General features: G+C 60.7%; 1 protein-coding gene across 14 annotated transcripts; it reads right to left on the bottom strand.

The window, feature by feature from the left end:
- Positions 1–404: 404 nt before the first annotated feature.
- Positions 405–25,623, bottom strand: SLC19A1 (solute carrier family 19 member 1). 14 transcript variants are annotated; one of them, XM_032489572.1, is made up of 8 exons: positions 21,930–21,949; positions 18,175–18,296; positions 17,429–17,588; positions 16,620–16,859; positions 11,851–12,610; positions 11,588–11,780; positions 8,977–9,118; positions 405–1,328 (listed from the first exon to the last, which is right to left on the bottom strand). In XM_032489572.1, the coding sequence occupies exons 3-8, from the start codon at positions 17,438–17,440 to the stop codon at positions 1,059–1,061; spliced, it is 1,617 nt and encodes a 538-aa protein (XP_032345463.1). In that variant the 5' UTR covers positions 17,441–17,588; positions 18,175–18,296; positions 21,930–21,949; the 3' UTR covers positions 405–1,058. The 14 variants fall into 14 exon arrangements, 13 of the variants coding, with proteins under 13 accessions (XP_032345463.1, XP_032345184.1, XP_032345014.1 ...); XM_032489293.1 differs by lacking the exons at positions 17,429–17,588; positions 21,930–21,949 and adding an exon at positions 22,321–22,335; XM_032489123.1 differs by lacking the exon at positions 17,429–17,588 and having other exon boundaries at positions 21,930–21,992.
- Between the last annotated feature and the right edge of the window lie 1,478 nt (positions 25,624–27,101).

Raw genomic sequence — 27,101 nt, 5'->3', positions numbered from 1 at the left:
GGGGACCCTGCCCTGCACGAGGGCTGAGGTCATGGGACAGGCAGGGCTCAGCTCAGGACAGGGTGTGGGTCCTTGCTTGTGGCTGGGGGCAGGGCGGGGACCTCTCCTGGCCTCCCGATGGACCACGTGGAGTTAGGAACCCGAATGACGCATCTGGGGACAAGCAGGCTGTGTTGCATCTCAGGAAGCAGGGCTGGCTCCAGGCCCTGCGGCAGTGCCCATTGGCACCGGCAAGTCCCCTCTGGGCATCTGAGGCAAATCATGTCAACCCACGTCAGGTGCGATGGAGGGACAGGGGGCCTGAGGGGAAGAGGGGGACCAAGGAGACTGGGCTGCTTTCCACCAATGGGAGACACCACCACCCCCCATGTTGGCTTCTCCCCGAGAAACACGCCAAACGAGGGTTCTCATATAAGTTTTTTTAAAAAAGGAACAGAGAATCATTTAAACTGCAAGCACCTGGACAACTAGAAACACCACAGTTTAGCCATGAGCCCAGGAACAGGGCTCTCCCCCCTGCCTGCGGGGCCCAGGACACCCTGTGGGGGGCTGGGGTCCTCAGGCTGGCTTCTGGGACCACTTTGCCTGCTCCTGGGGACAAGTGGGATCTGCCTCCCAAGGCGGGGAGGCCTGGTGGGCACGTGAAGCCCCACTACTGGCTGCATGTAGGCAGCGACAGCAAACTAGCCAGTGGTGGCCAGGCAGCTGGCCAAGTATCCCTGGCCGCGGGTGGGCCACGGCCAGGGTGAGAGCCAGGGCTGAGGGGTGCCAGGCTCGGGGTGCCAGGCTCGGGCTGCCAGGCTCAGGCTGCCACGGGACCAGCCAAGGGCTCCCCACTGAGGTGGGTGGCCCTCGAGGTGGGGGCCATGGGGACAGACCACTCGGGGCCCGCCAGTCACTGGCTCCACCATCTCAACACTGGAATTTGGACGATGACAAAAAACCCGGCTGCAGGGATGTGTCGGCTCAGAGGTCAAGACCCCAAGCTCGGGCTGCCTCTGGCGTCAGGAACCTGGCGGCCCAGGCGGGCCTGGGAGAGCAGCTCAGGTGGGTCAGGGTCAGGCCTTGGCCTCAGGCTGCTGGCTCTGCTCTGGGGAGGCCGGCCCCGCGGCCTCCACGCCGTCCTCCAGGGCCAGGGGCCGGGCTCCGGGCTGCAGGCTGCCCAGGGCCCCGTCCTGCACGGCCTTCTCCTGCACGGGGCTCCTCAGTTCCTGGGCTGGCGGCAGGGGCTGGTGGATGCCCCGTCGGAGGTGCTGCAGCCCCACCAGCAGGGCCGCGAAGAAGTAGGCGACAAAGAGCACCAGGAAGTACATGAAGTAGACGAGAAACTGAAACAGAGAGGGCGAAGTGAGGGCGGGACACACCAGACCCCACTCAGCGGCCGTGGGGACACAAGGCTGGGCGCCGGGGGTCATGGGGGCGGGAGCAGGCCCAGCCCGTCCCCTCGCTCAGCGGTCCGCACACCCAGTGCTCTGCGATCTGCCCCAGGGCACTGTGATCAATTTGTTGACAGCAACGTGTGCTCTGCTCTGGGGCCAAGTCCTCCCGGACACCCGCGCAGGTGGGCACGTCCCGCACAGTGCAGTCTGGTGGAGGACAGGCAGCCCAGGTCGCCCGGCCGGGGCCCCACGGCCTGCACAGAGCCACGTCCACCCTGACCAGTGAGGCCGCCCACCAGCGCTGCTCACAGGAACGTCCCTCCCGGTCCTCAGGCCGCTGGGGGCAGGGGTCCAGGGTGGTCTCCCTTGCCTGTGGGCCAGACTGGATGCGAGTCCTGCCCACAGCCCCAGACCTCTGCTCCCTGGTGGTCTCCCGGAGCCCTTCCGCACCGGCACGCTTGGCCCCTCTAAGAAAGTTCATTTTCAAAAGAAAAACCAGGAAACGAGCCATCGGGGACTTTGCTTCCAGGAGGATGCAGCTGGCGCGTCTTGTCTGTTCCTCCCCCAAATACGCCCGAACCAGGTAAGAGCACAGAGCACGCACGTGAGAAGGTGATGCTGAGAGCGGGCGGGGCAGACCAGCGCGGGCCCGGAAGCCCGGGGCAACAGCACTGTGTTCCCTGGGCTTTTTTCTCTCTGCTGCGTGTATTTTAAAAGGGTCCAAGGAAGCCAGCAAACCAGAAATGCCAGACACAGGAAGAAAAACAACAAAAGCAGCTCTTTCTGGCCAAAGGACCAGAAGACGGACCACACCACCCAGCAGGACAGGACATTGAGAGCCGGGAGCCACTCTACTCCAGCCAGACCCCACCTTCACGACCCAGGCTATAATGAAGCCCCCACCCCTGTCGGGTAGAGGTGGTCACGGCCTGGTGGGGAGACGGAGTGCTCCCCCTGCAGAGACCACTAGGAGAGCTCGGACTTCCACTCCCACCAGGTGGTGCCCCTCCCCTGGCAGCGTCAGGACTCACCTGCCGGCAGCCACCGTGAGAATGCCCCTCCCCCCAGTGGTGTCACTGGAGGTCACGTGGGGGCTGGACCTCCCATCCCCACCAGCAGGAAGGAGGAGCCCCCACCCACCCCTCAGTGTGAGGAGGGCGGAGCAGGGGACCGGGACGTCCCCACCACTTGGCTGTATGGAGGTGCATGCCCCCCTCCCCTCCGCCAGGGCAGTGTCAGAAAGAGCCAGGTAAAACAGAGAAATTAACACCTCATAACAGGTTCTCGTGACATAGGACTCAACATGTTCAGGTTTCAATAAAAAAAGTCATTCAGCATAGTCGGAATCACAAAGACCTCTAAGTGAATGGAATACAATCAGCAGACATCAATTCCAAGGTGACAGAGATTTTTAAAGTATCTGAGAATGATTTAAAAGTAGCTATATAGAAATGCTTCAAAAAATCATAACAAACATGCTTGAAACAAATGAAAAAAAAGTCTCAGAAAATAGGAGAGATAAAGGAGAAGTTAGAACTGAAAAATACAATAACCAAAATGATAACTCAGCAAATGGTCTCAACAGCAGCATGGAGCTGGAAGACAGAACAATAGAAATCACCAAGTCTGAGCAACAGAGAGAAAGCAGACCAAAAAAAGAAAAGAAAAGAAAAAAAGAGCCTCACTCTCTAGGGGACTGTATGATACGAGACGTAACACTGTGTCATGGGAGTAAAACAAGAAGAAAGAGGAGGGGGCTGAAAAAGTACCTAAGGTGGCTGAGAACTTTGCAAATTTGGCAAAAGACATGCATCTACAGAGTCAAGAACCTGAAGGAACCCCAAACAGGACCCCCCCCAACAAAGCATACCAACACATACCATTTCAAATTTTGAAAGCGAAGCACAAAGAAAAAGAAAAAGGAAAAATCTTGAAAGTAGCCGGAAAAAAATGACACCTTGGGGGGAAAAATTAGAATGACAGTGGATTGTTCATCAGAAACCAGGAAGGTCACAAGGAAATGACACATTTTTCACTGTTAAGAAAAAAAACTGTTAACCCAGAAGTCTATTCCATTGAAAATGTCCTTCAGGTGTTAAAAATAAATCAGGACATTCTCAGATGAAGAAAAACTAAGAGAGCAATTTGTCACCAGCAGACCTGCCCTAAAAGAATGGCTACAGGAGGTTCTAAACAGAAAGAAAATAGTAAGGAAGCTTGAAACATCAGGAAGGAGAAAGAACACAGTGAGTAAAACTGCCGGTAAACAGACGCCCACCTCTCCGGTTTCCTAAATGCGTGATCCTGAAGCAAAGCTTGCAGCCTCGCCTCAGGTGGCTCTGACGGCATGTGGAGAAAGGAAGACACTCGGACTATGCACGGTGGAGGGGAAGGTGACACAAAGGCGAGGCCTCAATACTGCACTCCAACTGGCCATCTAACACGGAAAGCAACCACCAAGAAAGCTATTCCAAGAGATACACTCAAAACCACAACGCAGAAACCAAAACGAAATCCTGAAGAATGTGTGAATAACCTAGAGAAAGACACACACACAGAAACAAAAGTAGAGGCAATAAAGGGAAAACAAAAAATGAAACGGCAAACATAAGTTCTAATACATTAACAACCACACTAAATATCAGTGGTCTAAATAAACCTTATATAACAGATTAGCAGAGTGGATTAAAAAACACGGCGACCGTATGCTGTCTGCAAGAAGCTCATTTCAAATACAATAGTTAGGCTAAAAGTGAAAGGATGGAAGAGGATCCATCATGTAAACATTAATCAAAGGAGAGCAGACCAGCTATATTAGCATCAGGCAGATTTCACAGAGAAGGAGACACCCGCAGGCAGAGCCCCATGCAGCAAGGCACGCAGCAATGCCGAGTGTGCACGCAGCAAACAGAGCTGCGAAAATGCGAAGCAAAACTGTGACGGAGCTGCAAGGAGACACAGACAAGTTCCCGACAACAAATGCAAAAGTCAGTACCCGCCTCTCAGCAGCAGACCAGATGAAAACCCGCGGGGACAGAGAGCAAACCACCGCGCCCCCAGCAGCAGGGTCCGAGCAGCTTCAGGGCATGCCGCCCGCACCAGCAGTGCCCAGTCTTCAAGTGCCCACGGAGCACGTAACAGGACAGAGCACATCCCGGGCCACGAAGCAAACCCCCGCAAATGAAAAGGACTGAAATCACAGACTGTTCTCTGGTCGCAAAGCAGAAGTCAGGAACAGCAGGATCACAGGGAGACGTGGAAGCACCTGGAAACCACGCAGCACGCTGCGCAACCACCACAGGCCAAAGAGAAAGTGTGGAAGGAGGGGAAAACACGCTGAGTGAGCGGAAGTGAAACGCAGCGTATCAAAATCTAAGAGGCTGCAGCTCAGCCAGGCTGGGAGGGACGTGAACGGCAACGAAACACACGTATCAGACGGGACGGCGTCGCAAGGCATTGGTCTCAGCTAGAAAAAGACGAGCGGAGCAAATCCAAAGCGAGCAGAGGAAAGGAAACAACTGAAGTTCGAGCCAGCACAGTCACGCAAGAAAAACACACGAAGGGCACTCAGAAGAGACCTCCTAGAAGTGACCGGTGTGACCTCAGCAAGATCATGCGAGAAAAGACACAGGCGCCGAAGCATGTCCGAGGCAAGCAGGCGTCAGAGGCGCTGCGGGCCCAGGTCCAGGCCACGGCGACAGAGCAGACGCTGCGATGAAGCAAGGCACACAGACTGGTTTCCCGGGGCACGATGAGAGCTGTGCACACACTGCTGTATAGTCTACTAAGTGTGCAATACCATTAGGTCTAAAAACAATGCACATATTTTAATAAAAAATATTTAATTGCTAAAAAAAGCTAACCCTCATCTGATGATGCAGCGTTGCCACAAATCTTCAATTTGTAAAAACGCAATGTCTGCACAACAGTGCAAGAGTGAGGCCTGCCCGCGCTAGAGTGAGCACTTGGACACTGCTGTGAGCTGAACTGTGACCCCCAAATTAGCCTGCTGGAACCCCAGCCCGCACTGTGCTTGCAAACAGGCAGGTCAAATGAGGTCATAAGGGTGGGGCCTGATCCGGGAGGACTGGTGTCCCTGTGAGAGAGAGACACCAGGAGTGCCTGTGCGCACAAGGGAAAGGCCACACGAGGGCACAGGGAGGGGACGGCGGCCGGCATGCTGAGGAGGAGGTTCTCAGGAGGGACGAGGCCTGCCCACACCTTGACCTCTGACTTCCAGCCTCCCGACTGTCAGAGAGTAAATGCTGCTGTTTGAGTCGCCCAGGCTGGCATTTTGTCATGGAAGCTCCAGCACATAGAGCTCAAAATTAAAACCGTGCCATTTACAATTGCTCAAAAAATAACACTCAAGTATAAATCTAACAAAACACGCACAGCAGTACAGTGTTTGCACATGAAAAACAACAAGATGCTGAAAGAAACCGAGGAGGCTCCGAGCAAGTGGAGAGGCACACCACGGCCACAGGCTGGGGCACTCAGCGCAGCACCCTCCCCAAACTGACGCAGGCTCAGTGCGGCTCCGAGCAAAACCCCAACAAGGAGGTCTGCAGATGCAGACGAGATGGCTCTAAAACTTATAGGAAAAGGCAAAGAAACAATAACAACTAAGATGATTTTGAAAAAGGAATGTAAAAGCTGGAGAACCCGGGCACCCGGTCTCAGGGCTGAGCCCCTGCCCCCAGCAGGGGGGCGGGGGGCACAGGGCGGGCCCCCCTGCTCAGCGGAGCGGGGTGGAGGGCAGCCAGGAACAGGCGCGCACAAGCGGTGGGAAAGCACCCGGGCTTTTCAACAGACGGCGCCGCAGGCACTGGACACCCACCAAGAATGAAACCGGATGCAGACCTCACACCTTGCGCAAAAGTGAACTTAAAATCGGTCACAGGCTTAAATGTGACACTACACGACTTTTGCAGAGAAACTAAGGGAAAGCGTGTGGGACCCGGGGCCAGGCAGAGTCACTGAGTGCGACACCAAAACTGAGATCCCAAAGAGGGAGAATGAGTAACTCCGACCTCATCAAATTAAAGCTGCTGCACAGATGACCGTGAAGACGGACCAACTACGGACGGGGGAAACCGTCTGCAAACCACACACCCAACAAAGGACTCGCATGCAGAACATATAAACAGTGCACAAAACTCACGAGAGAAAAAAGGACCCAACTGGGAAACGGCAGGGAAGTGAAGAAACACTTCACCCAAGAGAATGGACTGGGCGGCAGCGGGGGGTGGAGGGAGCGTCAGCGGCCCCAGGGAAGAGCGGCGGGGGTGGGGCGTCGGCGGCCCCAGGGAAGAGCAGCCTAAAACCACAGGAAACGTTGCCCCACAGCTTCCCAAACTGCTCAACAGAAACCCGACAACGCCCAACACAGACGCAGACGAGAACGCGCACGACGGGGCAGCTGCCGTGCAAAACAGTCTGCAGCATCTGAAAACACGGGCAGCCACCGTGGGAGCCCGCGTCTGCACGCCGGGGCGTCTGGCCGCACGAAGACCTAGGCTCTCACAGAAGCCATAAGCAAGCGTGAGGAGCGGCTCTACCCTCCCAGCCCCGACCCAGAGCTGTTTGCAGGGAGCGGTAAACCAGCCCCTGCAGCACCGAGACGGGGGGGGGGGGGGCACACCGTGCACGTCGAGGGGAGTGGGCAACAGGCAGCCCCAAATCCACCCACTGCAGGATCCACAGACGCCGCACTCGAGATGAGACCACCATAGAGACGGGGCCCGGAGGACGCGGGGTGGGTCAGGTGTGGCCACGGACGGGAGCCTGAGGGGCCCTGTGAGGAGGGACGGCAGTGCTCGCACCAGAGAAGTGCAGGGCGTGACCATGGGGAGGCTGGGCACGTGTCCCGGTCACACTGCCAGTGAGCCTATCGTGATCCAAAAATAAAGCTTAGCCACCCCAGGCCAGCTCTCCACATGCTCCGTCCCAGTCCCCACCAGTCTCCAGGTCTGAACACCTGCCCCGTTCTCACCCGTGAGGATGGAGGGACAGGGACACGCATAGCTCTGCACAAGGGAAGGTCAGCGAGATGACCCTTCCTTCTGGTGCCGCCAGTATTTCTAACTACAAACAAACTTCTGGAGTTACCTTTTAACTGGGAAACTAAACCAGCCAGAGAAAAATCAATCTACTGCTGTCAACCTGACCCGATGTGGCCAGAAGCAGCCACGTGAAGAGGGCCAGGGACAGGAGGCAAGGAAGCCCAGGCCGTGGGGAAGAGCTCTCCAGACCCTCCCCAGCCTTGGGCCTCTCGGATCCCCAGGGCCCAGAGCCCAGACAACTGGGGGCCCCAGGGAAGGGAGGCCCCCGGTGTGCCGGACAGCTGCCAGGCCAGGCCCCACCGGCCAGGGCACTGTCTCCCCTGTGAAGGAGACTCCAACCCACCGTCCCTGGACAGCAGGGCCGTGCCCTCAGGACAGCCCCTGCCCCACAGGCGCAGCTGCAAACGCAACCGTGGCCCGAGCCCACATGGCCACGGGGGGCTCTGCCCACCCTGCTTGGTTGGACAGTCCCCGGTTCCAGCCTGGGGACTGGGGACGGTGAGCCCGGAGAAGCAGAGCCAGGACTGACCTGCCTGCCTGCGTGGACGGAGGGCCAGAGGCTGCAATGCTTTTCCCTGAAAGGCACCTCTAAACCCTGCCCCGGGAGCCGGCTCCAAGCAAGAGGGTCTCTCCTGCTCAGAACTCCCCTTCTGGCCAGCTTTGGGGTCATCAAGGCAGGGACGACTTGGCACCCTTGGACAGAGGCCAGGACTTCTCCACAAGGTCAACTGAGCCCCTGTGAGGCCCAGGCTCCCAGCAGAGGAGGCCGCGCCCACAGCGGAGGGTGGGGCAGCATGGCCCCTGGGGAGCCCGGGCCCGGCCCTGCCGTGGGCCTGTCCGCTGGCAAATTCCAGCGCACTCCGAGAGGTCCTGCCTTGGCTGTAGCCACCTGGAGTCACACAGTGAGTGCCCCCCAGTATCACGGCAGACAGGAATTCTCAAACTCTCTCCAGAAGGCACAGAACCTGCCCAGGGTCAGACGAAGGGCCTGGAAAGGGGCCACACACATCAACGCCAGCCTCGCCAGCTCCACCCTCGCCGGCCCTCCACAGAGGAGACAAACGGCAGTCACGAGCACCAGGGCCCGTCCCAGGCAGAGGCCTGGCATGAGGACAAGGGCTGGGGCAGCACGGCGGGATGCCAGCCCGTGTGGGGGACACCCAGGGCCAGTGAGCGTGCCTGCCGAGGGACCTGCCCTGGGCCAGCCTCGGAGGCCCCAGCGTCCTAACTGAACTCGACCATGTCCTGCCTGGACCCAGGCAGCAGCCGCACAGGCCGGCACTGCAGCAGCCAGATTGTGGCCCCTGCCCCTGACCTTTCCCTCCCTGCTTGGGGCTTCTCCCTTCCTGCTCCTGCTCCCACTCAGGCCAGAGGGTCCAGCTGGAGATGCCCATACTGCAGCAGATCTGTGGTCTGGGTGCCGGGGAGAGGCAACACCACTGGCTGTGTGGGCCCCTAGAGGCCAGGCCAGGACAGGACATCCCCCCAGAGGCTGCCCTCCTGGAGGAAGTGAGCCCGACACTGGGGCTCACCTGAGAGTGGACTGGGAGGCCCAGGCCCCGCTTGTCCGAGACGATGAGGGTGATGATCGTCTTGAGAACAGTGGCGAGGAATGTGTTGACTCCGAAGACCAGCGCACGGAGCTCTTGAGAAAGAGAAGACGCGATCTGAAAACTGAACAGGAAGAGCAGGCCGTGGTCAGGGGTCCAGCCCAGTGAGGGGCAAGGCCGACCTCAGGCGCAGAGGAACCCAGCTCGGAGAGAAACTCCCAAGCCGCCAGTGGCTGCGAGAACTGCCGTGTGGTCCAGTGATCAGCCAGCCTGCTGAGGCTGCGGGTGACTGGTTAGATCAGCTGGGCACCTCTCCCACAACAACTCATAAACCAAGTCCAAAATGCAACCTTGGGAAGATGGGTAAAGTCCCCTAGTAACTGTGGGACGGAGTAAATCATAATCACTATAGAGGTCTCAGAAAATCACCCTCGTGAGAGCAAGATACCAGCAGAACCACAGGCACAGACAGAGCACAAAGAAAATTCCTCAATCAAAGTCTTTTGTCGTTAAATGATTCAGTAAATTAGGGAAAGAACAAGAAAACAAAGAAGGAAAGCCAGAGGAATTAATATGCTCAGAGCTTCCAGTCCTCAGCAAAGAAATTAACATTTGAACGTACTTCGAATTAGAATCCCCAGAGTGCCTGAAAAAACAAACCGGACAACAAATGTTCTAAAGTTCTGAAGAAAAAACGAACAAAAATACCCAAGGAAGTCTTTAAAGAGAACGACCGAGGCCAAGGAGCTTCTGTTGGGGTGGAGAGGGCGGAGGTGGGGGGGGGGGGAAGAAATACACAAAAAGGCAGGATGAGGGTCACAGACAGACAAACAGACGGTGAGAAGAGAGCGGGTCAGGGGCCCCGACGACAGACTCACTGCCGGGAAGCCGGAGCCGGACCAGGTCCCGCCGGCACAGGCAGAACACCACGCCACCCACACGTGGTTTCAGATGGTGCTCCTCCAGCCCGGAAGTGGGACTGAGGGCACAGTAACTGGGTCACGTCTGTGACAGAAGCTCCTACCACATATGGAGATAAGCACACTGCAGATAAACAGGGAAAAAAGGAATCTCAGCAGAAGAAGAACCCACAGGCACAAACTGGCCACGACACCAGCGGGGAGCCAGCCCTGCTGTCACTAAGGAAAGACGACTGGCCCCGGCCACCCTCCGACACCCGCCGGGGCTGCGCACTGGCCGGGCGGGCACCTGCGACATCTCTGCCACCCTCCTTCTAAAGCGCATGCCCTTTGACCTCACCAATACCTGCTAGGACCCGCCTGAGGCCATTATCAGAATTTGGGAAGGAAAATGTAGGTGAGAGGAAGTGGCTTCAGTGTCGTCTGTCCTAGGAAACTATCAGGGCAGGTCCATCACCAAGAGGCCCGACTACGCACGCACTCCGGACGGAGCCACGCGGCTACGTGCGGGGCAGGGGTGCAGAGCGACCCCCGCGTGTCAGCGTGAGGACCCGGGTCTGAGGAGGACGCGTCGTCTTTATGCCTTTCTGTGTCCCATTTGATCTCTTCTGTGTCCTACTTGACCTTTCCTGCGTTGTCTGATCTTTCCACCACGCACACCTACGGTGCTTACAGTTAACAGGAGTCAGGACACTAGGTGGTCCTGAGAGAAGGGAGTGGAACACCTGGGGCCCTGGCGCCCCTCCCACAAGGCTGACGGTGACAGGAGAGGGGAGTGCGTGACCAAAGGAAGTGCTTTCCAGGACATTCACAGGCTGAGAAAGCCAGGGGGAAAGGTGGACAGGAGGGGAGGATGGAAGGCCAGGCCACACAAGGGAGTCAGGCCACCTGCCAGGTGCTGGCAGTGTGAGCGTGTGTGCTGTGTACAAGACTGCACGTGAACACGTGAGAGATAAACACACGCGTGTGGTGTGAACACGTGAAGCACGCGTGTGCAGCTGTCTGAGAGGTCTGGTTCAGGGAGTCACACAGAGAGCAGGGAGTCAGCTGGACGTGGGCTGAGGAAGGTTCTGGAAGGCATAGGCAGGTCAGCGGGCAGCTCTTGGGACGTCCCTGGGCGGGTGCAGGACTGCCCCCAGGGGCATGAGGAACGCAAGGGCATCAGGGGAAGAGCTGCCCTGGGCAGAAGGCCAGCTGGGTCACCCAGTCACTCCTGGGCATGAGCCACCGTGCCCAGAGTGGGAGTGGACAGGCTCAAAATGGCCACAGGGCTACCTGAGATGGGAACTCAGACGCAGGGCCCGGAGGCTGGGAGGAAGGGCTTCCCGAAGTCTGGTCCCTGTGGACAGTGAGTGGCTCGGGGGGAGAACAGGGGACATCCACATGGACCAGGCTCCTTGCCTAGCCGTGAGGTTACAGTGGCTGGGACAGGAGGTGCTGTGGACAAGTGGCTCCCTGGCTAAGGGCGCCCAGGGTTCATGCTCCTCCCGGCTGACTGGGACCACGCCCAGACGCCGCTCCACGCTGCCCAGCACACGCTCCTGCTGCTCCCCCGGAATCTTCTGGAAGGAGGCCTCTCGATACACACAGCACACGACCTCTATCTGCTCGACTCGGCCAGGCCCCAGGCCCTCGCACGGCCACCCGCATGGCCGCCCGCACACCCAACTCACGTGGCGATGGGCACCAGGAACTGGTAGGAGCCGCGGAAGAGCACGAAGGCCATGTAGCACAGCCAGATGCTGTCCGTCCTGTACATGAGGAAGACCAGCCCGGCCTGCACCACAGTCACCGCCGCGATGACCAGCTTCGCCCACACCGCCCAGCGGATCTTCACGAAGCCCGCCGCAAAGGAGGTGATGGCACCTGTGCGGGGAGACGAGCGCGTCACGGCCGGCCTCGGGGGCGGCGGGGCGGGCGGGGCGGGTGGGCGTACCGAGCAGAGTGGAGGCGGCATCGGCCCCGCCGTTGTAGACCCTTGTGGAGTCCATGGTGGGGTTGACCATGTTCCACAGGATGTGCACGTAGTAGACAATGAGGTAGTAGCCGGTGGAGTTGAAGACCCACCAGAGGGACCAGAGGCGCAGCTGCGGCAGCCGCAGGTTGTGGCCCAGCTCCCGGAGCACACGAGCGAGGGCCGAGTCCCGCCAGGCCGCAGCCGGCCCGGGCCTGCCGCCCGTGGGCTGGCCGGGGCCCGGGTTCATCTGGTCCAGCTCGGAGGGCGAGGCCCCGGCGGGCACGCTGCGGTTGAAGAAGAGGCTGCGCTTGGGGCATCTCAGGAAGAGCGCAAGGACCAGGCTGAAGGTGAGGAAGGCCAGCGAGACGTAGTTGAGCGTGGAGAAGGGGACGCGGCCCACAGTGACCAGCAGCTGGCCCAGCACGGAGCTGGTGAAGACACCGAGCAGCACCGCGGCCCGCGAGTAGCCGGCCACGCGCTGGTAGTGGGCGGGGGGCACGAGCGAGAAGACGTAGGAGGAGTAGGCAATGCGGGCAGCCATGGTGACGCTGAAGAAGAGCTCCATGAGCTGCATGTGCAGCACAGACGAGCCGAACAGCAGGAGGAGCCACACGGACACGTAGCTCAGGCCCTGCAGCAGCAGCACCGGCTTGTAGCGCAGGTAGTCGGTCAGCAGGAAGACGGGCACCAGCACAGCCAGGTAGGAGTACGACAGTACCGGCGTGATTTCGTTGGTGACCTGCGTGGCACGGAGGCTCGTGACCCCGCCCTGCCGCTCCGGGCACCTGCCACGTGAGAGCTCCGCCCACACCCCACTGCCCCCTGTGCCCTGCACGCAGCCCCCTGCCAGAACTACACCACGGGAGCCAGCCTCTGAAAATGTGCAGCCCCTTCAGGCCGTCCAGGGCAGCCAGGGAAAAGCCTGACCCCCAAACCACGCTCTGCCCTGAACCCACCCCCATGGGCATGCTTCTCACACAGCAGCTCAGTACTGACACCTGCAGACTCCCACTGTAAACCACGCAGAGTGAGGACACAATTGCCTACAGAGAGCTTGCAATTACCCTGCGAATCATTGGTAATTACGTGTTATCGTGCGAATCCAGGCTTAGCTGTCTTAATGAGACGAAAACATGATGTGATCTCACCTAACGACATGAGTCTAACAGCAAGGAAAACAGAGTCATAACCAAGTCGCGCTCACACTGACACGGCCGCCTCGGTCACGGGAGGAGAGGCAAAAGCGAGGGGCAGTGAAGAGGCCAGGAATACAAAGGGTGAGTTCATGGGACGGGTCATGCAGAACACGCAGGAGGGGAAGGAATGACAGAGGAAAAGAGGGCAGAGGACAGGAAGGGACGGCACAGGGGACAATTGGGAGAAGGGCCCCACAGCCGCCCCACACTGGCCACACAGCAGGCAGGGCTGGGCCCTTGCCCCCACCTCATCAGGCAAACTAGGACACACGTCCTGATGGGGCCAGGACTCCTGGCTTCGCCAGGGGGGCTGCCCACAGCCTCGACCATTCAGTTCTCCACACAGACGGAGCCAGCCTGGCAGGACACTCCCTCCTGGGCATGCAGGGCAGGAGCACAGCCAGACACGCTCAGGGCGAGAGCCAGATGTCCCCCTGGTGGCCTGGGAAGGACCACCCCAGGCCCACTCTGCAAGCAGCAGTACCAGCTCAGGAGAGGCACAGTTCTCGGCCTCGCCCCATTTCTAGGGGATGGACATTGAAGGTGCCCTGTGCTCAGAGCTCCTCCCGAGGCCCTGGGGGGTCCACCTACCTTTCCTAACCCCACCTGACCCTGCCCTGATCCCCGGGGTAGCATCAGGTGAGCCCTGGGCCTCCCTGGGCTCTCAGAGGCTTCGGCCTCCCTCGGGTCCCACCTGACAGCCTGCAGGGCTGCAAGGCAGCCTGCCCTCCTGCCCAGGCCCTCTGCCAGGTGGCCTCCTGACCCACGGGCCCACCAGGAGGCAGGGCTGACCTGAAAGGCTGCGGCCCCCAGAACACTGAGCACTAAAGGCCCCCAGGACATCCGGCACAGCCTCGGGGCAGGTCCATGGGGTTCGCGGGAAGCTGACTGCTCAGCTCTGGTCCCAGAGCCTCGGGGCCAGCTGCAGGGCTGGACCCTGTTTATGGAAAATTCCAGGAACATCAGACAACCCCTCAGTTGGTGAGACCTCTTGGCAGATGGCTTGCTCAGCTGCAAGGTTTCGGGGTCGGCACCATGGGGTCAGTGCCGCGGGAGGCCAGCCAGTTTTCCTCCTCCGCCTCCCCACTCCCTCCTCTGCATTCCTTGATCTGCTTTCCTGGGGCTGGCTGCCTCGGGCCAGGCGGGAGTCTGATCCACATCACGCTTGTGGGACTTGCTGGGAGCACGGTGCCCATGAAGACCCTGGGGAACGCGGCGTCTGTCAAGTGGCACAAGGCTGGCCTCCCACTGGCTCCGCCCTGCATCACTGGGCCACGGTCCCAACACCGCTGTTTGGACAGGTCGGGTCGGGCTGACAGGCAGAAGTCAGGAGCAGTGCCAAGATCGGGGCCCAGGCGGCCTCAGTCAGGAGGCTCGGCAGGGGCACACGGCAGCCAGGACGAGTTGGGGTGGGGCTCAGGGCAGGAGGAGGGGTGCCGGGGGTTCTGAAGGGAGCAGGCAGGGCCAGGGCACAGGATCCAAATTCCAAGAGGAGCGGTGTCCACGAGCCAACACCTGGGGGCACCTAGAGGGGCGCTGCATCCTGCCTGACAAGTGAGCAAGCCAGGACAGGGCTGCCACGAGGATACCCCATGGTCCCACCAGAGATGGGGGGAGGGTCAGCCGCGGGCCAGAAAGGAATGGAAGGGCCACTGTGGAGGCGGGCCCGTGGGGCTGGGGAGTCCACCCAGCAGCTTGGATGCAGACGCATCACAGGTCCAAAGGAGCAACAGCAAGCCTGGGACCCTCCGGGAGGTGCTTCGTGAAGCTGGGGAGGCCAAGGCTCCGCACAAACCAGAAGTAAACTCTGGCTGAATTAAAACACAAAGCTGCAGCAAAGGGGTCTCCTGACGCAAAGTGAGGGGACTGGTGCAGACCAGAGGCAGCCGCACACGTGCAGTCCGACCCCGCCAGTGCCAGGAGCCCCACAGGGAGAGGGGAGGCCGGTGGAGGCCACGCACCAGAGGCAGCCGGGAACGCGGGACCGGGGCAGAAGTCAAGGAGACGCAGCTCCTCCAGTGGCCAGAGACCATTCTGCTGCCCATCAGGTGGGCACCAGTCCAACAGCGCCTCGCCACGCTGGCGCGAGGGAGTCAGAAGCCGGGCGCCCGCCACAGAGGCAGCAAGGCTCGACCTGGGGACCACAGGGCAGCAACGTGCAGCGGCGCTGCCCGGGGAGGACGAGCTGGAGGCCCCTGGGGACCCTGGAACAGGGTGGGCCCCTTGGGGTTTGATGCCACCAGGCCAGAGTCAGGCGGGACCTGCCCGAACCCGTGTGGGTGAGGTGGCAGCGGTGGCCCGGACCCACCAGGCCCCCCCCCGGACCGGCCGTGGCCGCCCCTACGGTCACGTCCGAAGCCTGGTGGGCGGCTTAATTTCTGAAACCTACTACCTGATTAGCTAACATGTGACCTGAGACGGCAGGAAGGCAGGATTCGTCGCTCTTTTGCTTTAGAGATTTCCCGTATTATTTTATCAGAGCGCCACCCTCGGGCTCACTCCTAAGTAGTCACAGTGGTGGGATGACAGCCCCTTTAAGGACAGAGCACTTTTCCAGGGACACAGGCTGTCTGGTGAGCCAGGGTGTGAGGGACGGTGGCTCCAAAGAGGAGGCCAGGGCCTGGGGGGCACAGGAGGCAACCCGAGGGCCCTGCCTGTCCCAGCTGATGGGCAGAGCCCCCCACCCGGGCTCACCTGGGAAGTGACCCCTCTGGCAGCTGTGCTGGCCGGGGGTGGCACGCACTCACACACATGCAGCTGGGAGCCTGTTTCCCACGAGGGCGACTTAGAGGGGACAGGCCTCGTCTGCACGGCACCTCCATGTGACTTAATTCTGGGGTTGCTGAGGGCTGGGGGCTAAGCTCTTGCCACGGAGACAGGCAGGGGCCCCCTGGAGAACTCAGGTGGCAGGTGGGCCCAGCAGGTGGGGTCCAGCGCCAGGACATGGGGTGTGGGGACCAGTGGCCACATGGGAGGGGACAGACAGAGCTGGGGGCGAGGGTGTGTGGCCCAGGGAGCAAACGGCACAGGCAGCCAGGGACCCCGCCATGGGGCGCGGGTGGGTCCTCAGGCAGGACAAGCAGGGTGGTGACCGGGACTCGGACCGGAGCCCTGACCGTGCGCTCCATCAACCACCAGCCGCTGAGTCCTGTTCTGTTTTATTTTATGGAGACGGATCCCAGCGGGGACACCGCCTGAGCTGCTTCTGTTCTGCGTGCGACCTGAGACTCACGTCCTGCGTGGGCTTGTTAGTCAGGTCTCAGTGAGACCCTGTGTCCTTGCTGCTGAGCAGAAGGAAAATCCCTTCGGTAATCTCTCTGGGCAAATCGGCCTCTGCTGGGAGCAAGTGCCCGGCGGGCGGGCGGGGGCTTCTGGGCAGGCAGGCCAGCCCGTGGGGGGCACCACTCTTGCTCGTCCCTCAGAGCCCCACGGACTCCTCTGCTGGACCTGCCTTCGCTCTAAGCGGCCTGGGGTGAAGGTGACCATGGGGCTGGCGTGGAGCCCCAGCACCTGCAGCCTGCACGCCCCCCGCCCAGCGCGGCGCCCACGTGCCTGCTTCTGCGTGAAGTTCTTGTCGGGGCCCAGGAGGTAGGGCGTGATGAAGCTCTCCCCTGGCCGCATCTGAGCCATGAAGCCGTAGAAGCAGAGGTAGGACACCAGGCACCACCAGGACTCTGGCTCGCGGCCCGGCCGGGGCTCTGCGGGGCCCTGCTTCTCCGCCTCCTGGCCCGAGAGCGCCATGCCGCCAGGCCCCCGGCGCGACACTGCGGGAGACGGGAGGGGACGCGGGACCTGGAGAGAAGAGGCAGAGTCAGCGGAGCTCAGCAAACAGCCCACAGCCGCCTCCCCCCACCCGCCTCCCCAGAAACTCCGCTGAAAGCTCCCCACCCACCGCCCGCCCTGTCATTCAATCTGGATCCAACATGCCAGAGGGCGAGAGGGCCCCCAGGCCCCAGACCCGTTCCCAGCCCGGGGCTTTTAACAGTCCAGGTGCCAGGTCCACACAGACCTGGCTGTCACCACCTCCAGGGGCTCCCCAGATGGCAGCCGCCAACCATGTGAGGCCAGAAAATGTTACGTTACTAAAAACCAAACACAATCGAGATCCAGTTCCTTGGCAACACCTGACTCATTTCAAGTGCTCACAGCAGGGGCGAGGCTGCGGGGCTGCGCACACTGCCCTCCCCAGGTCTGTCAGCCTGCTCCGGTGCCCGGGGTCCCCGCGTCAGTGCCACAGCACAGGGCGCGTCCAAGTGCCGGACGCAGCAGCTGGAGAAGCTGTCGCCCCCGGGAAGGCCCAGAGGATGCGGCAGGAAGGGGCCCTGCGGGGACGCCTGGTGGGCACACTCCTGGTCACAGACCCGGGTCAGCATTGGGGGCGGAGGCCTCCCAGGTCCACAGATGGAGAGCGAGACTTCACGCCAGCGTCTGACGACTTCAACACAGGCCCGGGCCTCAGTACAGGGAACTATGGTCAGATGAGCAGGACCGCTTCCTCCTTCTGCACTCCCGTGTCTATTTCTATGACTCAGGGAAAACGGGTGTGGGGGGTTAACAACAGGAAAACCCAAGAAGCCGGGGCTGGTGGGTTTGTCCCTGAGGCTACAAGGAGGGGCAGGGTAGGCGTGAGGGGGCAACGGTGGCCCAGGAGTTACAGGGTCCTAGGACAGCCCCTGAGTCCTCACGGGCCAAGTGAAGCACCAGCCAGGTAGGGGCTGGAACCCGCCTCCCCCCGCACCCCCGGAGGGCACACAGGCCAAGCGGCTCCAGCAGAGACTCGGAAGTTTGCTTTCCTTGGCCTGTGTTTCTGAGCCCCTGGGAGCTTCAGAGACGGCTGGAGGGGCGTGGCCTCAGAGAAGGGTGCATACACGCCCCGCCCACCGTTCCAACCCCAGGACCCCCCCACGTTCACCCTGTGCTCCCAGGTGTGCTGCTCTCTGGACGCCGGGAAACCCGCACTCACCAGCTGAGCACCCAGCACTCGGCTTGGGGTGAACAGCCAAGAACTTACCAAGCCCAGGGTCCCCAGGAGGGGGTCCCACCCTCCCGGTCCCCTGCACTTGGCCCTGAAAGGTATCATCTCTGGGGCGATGGGAACTTCCCCTACCTGGTGCCCCCGAATCCCGGGGCAGCGGGAGCAGTCCCAGAGCCCAGGGCCAGGCAAGCACACTGCCATCTTCATTGCTACGTCCTGGACTCTGACGGCTCCTGAACCCTGAGGCGGTGCTTCTGAGACAACAGTGACAGCCTATCAGAAGCTTGTCTGAAGGTCTGGGGCACAGCCTGGGCGGACAGACTCTGCGCCCCAGCACGGCCCCAGGCACGCCCACACAGGCTGCCTCGGGCCTCCCGGCTGCTCAGTGATAGGCGCTCCACCTACTGGTATCTCCGGCCAGCACGCAGCCTGCCCCCACCAAGGCTCAGACGGGCCCCAGGATCCCCCAGGGTCACCACCATGCAGTGGAGACCACCTCACTCCCCAGAAGCACGGATACGCAAGGAACCACCCCGGGCGAGGGCCAGGGAGCCCCGTACCAGCCGAGGAGCTCTGTAGTGTCTGCAGACGCCCAGGGAGCCAGGCAGGAGGTGGGGCTTCCCCTGGGGCACCCAAAGCCGGCTCCTCAGGTCAGCCTGCAAGCTGCACTCCCTCCCTCCCAGCCCATCTCAGGGCCAACCCCATCAAGCGCTGGACCTCACAGGCTGTCTGTCCAGTCCCATCCCTGCAACCTGACCATAAAGTGCTCAGTATAGGAGCTCCCCACCTTCCTCCTGAGTCACAAGACAGCTGGAAGGAAGGAGGGCGCCCCCACCCCCAGCCTCCTGGCCGCCTCTGCTCTTGGATCACAGGATGCGAAGGGCCGAGGGCTCACCCAGGGCTCACGTGCACACGGGTCTCGCCTCTGGGCTGCAGCCTATTGGCTGGCGAGTCTCCCAGGCAGGCACACGTGGGGAGCCCTCCACCCGCCATCTCTGTAAATGTTTGCTCAAGGAACCGCTGCCTCAGGATGGGCTCCAGGCAGAGGTCTCTGCAGGGAGGCAGCTCCCCCCAAGCCCTCAGGGGCAGGCACACCCACCAGGTGCATCGACTGCACCAGGAGGGACTGAAGCTCCCTCGGCTTCTTTCTCCCTCAGCCCGGCTGCCAGGGACCCACCCTCCAAGGATGTGAGTGGAGATGCCCGCCCTGGTCAAAGGCAGCTGCCTGTCCTAGAGAACTTAGAGCTCCGTGTCCAGCCCAGTGACCCCCAGAGCCTCATCCTGCCCGGTGCCGGGGGGCAGAACAGCAGGGCGGACGCTGAGAAGCACGGAAGGGGCCAGGCCCTCGAGGGGCTCCCTGCAGAAATGGCCCCTTTCATTCATTCCTGCTTCAAGTTTTTCCTGAGTGTTGTTTAAAAAAACCCTGTCCCTTCCACCCACAGGAGGCCCTCCTCTAAACTCAGGGGTGGGGTGGGGGCAGGGTCACGGTCCTAGGTCTCCCTCACCAGCTCCACCTGGCTCCCCGCCGATGAGGCCCCACTGCAGGGGCACCTGAGGCAGACCCCGGTCACCCTCACGGGCTGAAAAGCCACCACCAGGCACCACATAAGAGAGAACAGTGGGGCTGGAGTGGCTGGCACTGTGGCCACAGCAGCGCCACCACGTAAAGCTGGGAGCGATGGCATTTATTTGAACTAAAGAGACACCCCAGGGACAGGAGGCTCGGGCCACTTCGGGACATGCGGGCGTTTCTCCCACGCGTCACCCACACTTGGCTCGGCATCGCTGCACGCGCTTTCCAAAACTTCTAAAACAGGTCGGGGGCAGCCAGCTTGTGTGCCCACGGGCTGGACAACAGGGTCACGGGGAGGGGCTCAGCCCCATCCCAGTAGCACGGGCTGCCACCCAGAAACGGCAGGGCTTGTTCACCCTGCACCACCAGGAGGAAAGGCCACAAGTGTGGGGACCTGGGGTGGGACGACGGGGGTGCAGAGAAAGGGCAGACGCAGAAGCCGGGGTCTCCGCCCGCATTCCAGGTGGCGACTGTTGGCCTCCGGAATCATCTCTCTGTTCATTCATTTGCCTCACGTGAGGTGAGTGTAGTGACAGCTCTGCAGGCGAGGTGGTCAGCGACCAGAGCCAGGACTAAAGTCCGCTTCCACACATGCTGCCCGGGAAGGGGAGGTGGAGGCACCCAGCCAGGTGCTCACCGCCGCAGAAACAGCACAGGGGGCGAGTGAGGTGCCCGAGCTCAGGAGCATCAGGCGGCAGGGCAGGCTGGACCCCAAGTGTCCTGACCACAGCCCAGCCCTGTGCTCCTTCAAGCCTCTTCAGGGCAACCGACGGAAGTACCGCTGGCCAGCCAGGAGGGTCAAGGGGAGGACAAGGACCATCAGGAGAAAGTTCCGACAGTTAACCTCCGGCCGCTTCAGATCACCCCCCCCCCCGCACCTGCCCTGGGGGGAGCACCAGCTGTGCCCCTGGCCCTGCCCCCCAGCACGGGGGAAGGCTTGAGGCCCAAGATCAAAAGAAAAGCAAACACCATCTCTCTCATTAGGTGCTTTTAAGCAGCTACCTCTCTCTTAGGTTAACATTGCTAGTAAGAAAGAGAAAAGCCTTAAGCCCCGCCTGCCCAGATCAGATAACAAAGTTCTGTGTTCCAAAGAGTAAACTAAAATCCTCCGGGCAGGACTGCTCTGGACACCCAACCCACAGGTTTAAAGCACCCTGGAGGTGTTGGTCATGTCTGCCCAGCACAGGTAACTCTAATACTTGGGGTTATTAAACCCACCAGAGCCCCCTCTGAAAGTAAGGATGTGACAACACAAGATGACGCAGAGGCTGAGTGACACAGTCCATCAGGGTGAGGTAGGGGGAGATGCCACCAGGGACCCCTGGGGTCTGGGCACCTGGATCCCACACCTGCAGAGGGAGGGGGTCCTGCTGATTTCATGGGGCTGCAGGAGAGCCCTCCAGTCTCCCGTAGGAGGGGGCACCTGGTCACTGCTTAGCAGGGCGCCCAGCAGGTAGCGCCGACGACTATCTGACTGCACTTTGGGCAGCCTGCAAAACAGCTTCTAGATGCATCTGCATGTTCTTCTGAGCCGGCCCAGATCCTAACTCGGATCCTAAGACCTGAGAGTGGGGCCGACACGGTGAGGAATTCCACAAACACACACACACACACACACACACACACACACACACACACACAGGTGTGTGCCTGGTCACCCCCTGGACTCTCCAGGTCAAGCACTTCAGACAGGACTTGGGGAACAGTTCTCCGGGGGTAGAGTGTAAGTGTCCCACTGCCCTGGACAACCTCCAGCGCTTGGCTCCAACCACCCAAGGGCTGCTCCAAGGGGAAGTTGTTGACACCTACAGACTCTGGGCGCAGGAAACAACGAGTTGGCTGGAGACCAGAAGCGCAGTAGGGACTTCTGCACGTGCGCAAGGACCAAAGGTGACAGAAGCTCGGAGCAGGCGCCAGGGTTCCCACTCAGCACGAGACAGCGCGTGGGACTCACGGCCCCTGCACGCACCGCCCGCGCCCTGCGCCCACCCCGGCACAGGAGCCCACGCACCCCGCGCTCCTCCAGGACCCCAGAGCTCTCCGCGCCTGCGCCACTGCGACCACCCCAGGCCCCGCAGCCCCTGGCTTGCACCTCCGCGCCCACCCCAGCACCAGGAGTCCATGCACCCCGCGCTTTCCCGGGCCTGGCAGCCCCCGCCCGCGCCTCCGCGCCCACCCCGGCTCTCAGAGCCCACGCACCCTGCGTTCCTCCGGGGCCCCAAAGCTCCCGTGCGCCCCGCCCTCCCCCCGCGCTCCCCTCCGCCCTTGGCCCGCGCGTCCCTGCGCTCTTCAGAGACCCCCGCAGCCCGAATACTTGTGCGCTCCCGGCCTCCTCCGCTGGGTGCACGAGGGGACCACAGTGCCCACAATGCCCCGCGCCGCTCGCTTCCGGGAGGCAGGGGGAGGGGGCTCACCTGGTCCCTCCCCCGCCACGCGTCACCGCGGACGCCGCTCAGGATCTCGGACACGCTCTGCACGGTTGACCCCGCGATCGGCATCGGACCGGCGCAGCAGCCCGCGCGCTCGCCCTGCGCCCCAGCGACTCCGCACTCAGCCCCTACTCCAGCCCACCCCGTCGCCGCCCCCTGGTCACACGCCCCTGCTCGGGGCGCCTGCCACTCCCGGAGCGTCCAAGGTCCCGGCCGCAGCCCTCACCGCACCGCGCAGCTCCCTCCCGGTCTCCTCGCCCTCCTCTCGTGGCCTACCCACGCAGCGCCGGGCCCTGGTCGCTGGTCACAGCTCTGCCTTGTGCTGGAGGCCTCCCGGACCAGACCTGGACAGAGGCACCCCGGAGCTGTGACCGCCCCTTTGGACCAGTGCCGGCCCCCTGACTTCTGTGCAGCCTGACGCCCTGCCGTCCTGAGCAAGAAGTTCGTGTACTTTTTCTTTTAGGTTCATTTAGAGCCATGCCTTCCCTAGCCAGCCGCAAACTCAAGCCAGGAACATTGGTCACTGCGCCAGGCAGGACAGAAGTCCCCCTGCCGCCACGCAGCTGCCTCTGCGGGTCACCCTGACCCATATTTGGTCGGGTGTTTGCCTCGGAATTCTATCGGCTCCCGGAGGTGTGTAACACATTAGATCATGTGGGGCTCCAGCAAGACACGGAGGGGCTCGGCTTCTGGAGGGAGGCAGGTTAAGTCAGTGAGGGGTCTGCCCACTGCTACCTAGGCGGGCCTGCCAGCGTCCAGCTCTGGGGCCCCCCTCCTTCTAGGAGGAGAACTTTGAGAGAGGCTCCTCCTGGGGGGTCAACGGTGCCCAGTCTTCCACAGGGGCTCCTCCCAAGCTTCAGGAGGTGGAAGGTGGACTCATCCAGGCTTCTGGCTCCTGCCCAGGCCCCTCCAGCTCTGCCAGGACACAGTGGCCAAGGGACAGCGTTTGGGGGTGGCCTTGAGCTGTGCTGAGGAGTGGGTGGAGAAGCAAGGAGCTGATTCCTCAATAGCAAAATGCCCAATAGTGAGGGGGAGGGGGAACAGGAGCCCAGGTGACTTCTGCTGAGTGAGATCAGGGAGGAGGGAGGGCTAGAGACTGAGAGACAGAGATGGGGGTAGGGGGAAGGGCCAGGCCAGGCCAGGCCCGTGCTCAGTGCTGGAGGGACGTGCTCAGTGCTGGAGGGACGCAGGGCCATGAACCCGCCCAGCACACCCTGGCCACCCCAGTGTCAGGACCCCTCGGGGAGTCTATGGCCTGTGGCTTGGAAGGCAAGTGGGATGGACCATGCCTTCCCCAACCCCCTCCCCGCCCAGGCCTCCACCACGGTGCTGTCCATCACCTCTGGAAGCAAAGCTGAGACCAGATGCCAACACACATAGACACACGCACACATGAACACACACCAGTGCCAGAGGCACCCCAACAAGCACCTTCCAGGAAGATTCCCCCAGAGGCACCCAAGGACGTGTCTGCCCCAGGGTCAGGCCAGGGATCTGGGCTCTGACCCTGAGGCACTGGTCTGCGGGGATGGAGAGGCCCCAAGGGTCATGCGTCCTGCACATCCATTCGTCTTTCACAAAAAATCCGTGCTAGCATCTCTGGTACCTGAAGACTCGGATGAGGGTATCAGAAGGACTGAGGCGACTTCACAGGAAGAGAGAAGTGAGGGTCAGGACACCTCCAGGGCCCTGGTGGGGGTGGGATGGATGGATGCCTGGGTGCCCTCACCTCCACCCCAGGGTCACGGAGCCTCTGTTGGTGTTGGGGTTGTGTCAGGACAGGAGCAGACAGGGTGAGACTTGCCGGGAGCAGAGGTCTTTTTGGAAGGTGCACGTGACCAGGGGCGGGTCACCACCACTTGACTCCAGCCAGAGGATGACAGGCGATAACCTGGTTGGAGGTTGTGCGCTGAGGCGGGACTTGCCTGTGCACTCCTGCCTCTCACTCAGACATGGCCTGGTGGAGAAGTTCTGAGAGTGACACCGTCTTGTGCAGAAATACAGAAACACGCAAGGAAAATGTGGCCACAGCAGCCTCGGAGGGGAGATGACATAGATCGTACATAGTGAGCATATAGAAGACTTAAATCCCACTGTGAACGACTTTGATTTTATTTTTTATATGAACTGCAGAACGCATAGATAGAAGACATTTTTTTCTAAAGTCCCATAGAAACGTTTAAAAGATGACCCAAGGTAAAGTGCAAATCAAAGCTCAAATGGATTTCAAAAAAATGAAAAATCACTTAGGCCACCTTCTCAGGTCTTAACTCCATAAAACTAAGTATTAACGATACAAAAAAGTGCAGCCCACCCTGACTGGATAAACAATTTCAGTGGTTCTTCCAAATGAGTCATGGGGTCAAAGAGCAAGTCAAGCTCGCCTCGGTGACACCCACCACCCTCAGACAAAGCGCCCCAGGAGCATTCCTGTTAAATGATGTTTATCATGTCCTGGTTTTGCTGTTGAAAGAAACCCAACAGTTAACTCAGAAACCAGAACCTAAAAGAAAACGAACAAAAGAAAGTAGGATGAAATAAATGAGGAGAAAAGCAGAAATTTACTAATTGGAAAGCAAGTAAATTTTGATTTTTTTAAAATCGAAACTATAATTCCTCAAAAAATTAAAATCACATGGCACTGGTCAATTTGACCAAAAACAGTAAAAACGAATGTCCTGGAGGACGGCCTCTGAGCGCAGCCCCCGCGCCTGCGCAGGACCACTGACAGAGACCACGTGGTGGGGGGGGGAACCCACGTCCTGAGGGAGGGGGGCACCTGCAGGGAGCCCAGGCTGCCCCCACCTGGAGCTCCTACCCTCTGCCCGACGTCAGCCTCTTCATTTACTGCAGTTCTGCTCCCCTCTGTTTTATGGAAATTGGCAAATAGAAGTTTAAGTTCATTTCTAAGACTAAGACAAAACCAAGGAAACGCCAAGAAGAGCCCTTCATGAGTCACTCTGCCCGGCAGTGGTGTCAGGAGGGGTCCGGCGCGTGGCACACGGGGGCGCCGGCGAGGACCACTGCTGCCGCCCAGGAGGGGCCCCCAGAGCCAGGTCCCACGGGGCCGCGTGGGGCACACGGAGGTGGGAGGCGCCCTGCCTCCAGTGAGGAGGCCCCACACCGGGGAGGAAGCAGGAGGAGGATTCAGAGGACTAGAGGACGCGGAGGGAAAGCTGGGGAGACCAGGCCCGGGAGGATGGGGAGGAGGGGCAGGAGGGTCCGGGATGCGCACCGGTCGACCCGAGTCCTGGAGAGAGACAGACCCCGAAGTGCAAGGAGGGATCCGGGGGTCTGTAGCCTGGGCGGCGGCCCCTGCGGCTGAGGAGGGGGCCGGGGTTCTCCAGGAGGTACGTGTGAGGTCACGTGGAGGCTGCGTGGCCGCGAGTGCGCCTCAGCCCAGAGCACGCCTGACCCTCCCCGAAGGCGCCTCGCGGCTCTGGGGCACTGCGCGGTCCTGCGACCGAGGCCCGGGCCGGCGCCCCGTCCCCCTCGCCCCTCCCCACCTCCACGGCCCCTCCCTGCCCCAGCCTCTTGCCCCCTCGAAGCCCCGACTCACGGCCGTTTCCCCCGATGCCTGTTTCCCCGTCTCCACAGGCTGGGCCTGGACCCCCAGGAGCTGGGGGGAGACGGGTCCCCGGCCTTGCACCCTCTCCGGGCAGTGCGGGCTTCCAGCAGGAGGCTCCGGGAGGGGCAGCCCACCCGCGGCAGGTCGCACCGCGGGCAGGGCCGCGCGCAGCGGCCCGACGGCACGGCCCCCGCCCTACACCCGCCCAGGCGCCGCGCCTCCGCCCACCGAGCGCCCCCTCCCCGTGCCGCCCGGTCCCCACCCCCGCGGCCGGAAGCCCGAGCGCGGCCCTGGGGCAGAGCTGTGAGGGCAGCGAGGCCCCCGCGGGGTCGGGGCAGGGCCCCGCCCTCGGCAGTTCTTTCGTTGCTGTTCTGAGTGGTTTTCACTGTGCGGATGCGCCGCCTGTGTTTATCCTTCGTTCCTTGACGGACGTTTGGGTGGTTGCCAGTTTTAAGGACTGTAGCTAAAAATACGCTGCAGACATCTGCGCGGGAGTCTTCTTGGGAACGTTGCGTTTTCCCCTCTTGTGAGTGGATGCCTGCGCGTGGACTGGGGGCCTTGTCGTGGGAGTACGTTTAACCTGGCGAGAGCCTGCCCGGCGGCGCCGCCCGCCTCACACGCTTGTGGACACAGTGCGGTCAGCTCTTCACCTGGCCTTTGCAGTGGGCGTGATGTGGCGCCTCTTCCCTCGACGGCAAACCTGTGATGTGGCGCGTATTCCAACCTGCCGGCTAGTCTTTGTAGGTTGTGTTCAGTGTCTGTTCAAATCGGTTGCACGTTTAAAACCTGAGTATTTGTCTTCTCTTCAGTGAATTGCAGGGCTTCCTAAGTATTCTGGATGCGAGCCGGCTGCTAGATACATGGAATGTTGTTACTAATGTTCGCCCCCAGGCGCGCCTTGTCTTCTCGTTTGCTTAATGGTGTCTTTTAAAGAGCAGATTTGGAGGGGGCGGGTATAGCTCGGTGGTAGAGTGCACGCCCAGCATGTACGAGGTCCCAGGTCCAGCCCCCAGTACCTTCACCAAAAGTAAAAAATAAACCTAATTACCTCCACCCTAAAAAATTAAAATAAGAATTAAATTAGAAAAATAACGAGTAGAGCGTTTAATTTTGGTTAAGTCCAGTCTATCCGTTTTTTCTGCCCTGAATATTGCTTGCTGTATCCTGAGAAATATGTGCCCATCCCGAGTCTGGGGAAATTTTCTGCTGCAATGTTTTCATCCCTAACAGCGCTGACCAGCAGACGTCTCTGATGACAGAGACGACGGGCCGTGTCTCTATCCTGTCCAACAGGCAGCCACCAGCTGCAGGTGAGCATGAGAAGTGTGGCTCAGAACAGACTGTTCACTTCACTTCAATTAATTTAAATGTAAGTATATGTAACTAATGGCTCCCCAAATGGACAACACAGATCTAGACGTTTTACGGATTTAACTTTTAAACAGGTTTGTCAGCTGGAAGAGAAAAGCACGATGTGCGAGTCCTGAGT

This window comes from Camelus ferus, chromosome 1 (genome assembly GCF_009834535.1).
Source record: "Camelus ferus isolate YT-003-E chromosome 1, BCGSAC_Cfer_1.0, whole genome shotgun sequence".
Taxonomy (NCBI): domain Eukaryota; kingdom Metazoa; phylum Chordata; class Mammalia; order Artiodactyla; family Camelidae; genus Camelus; species Camelus ferus.
This window is presented reverse-complemented; position numbering and strand designations above follow the sequence as displayed.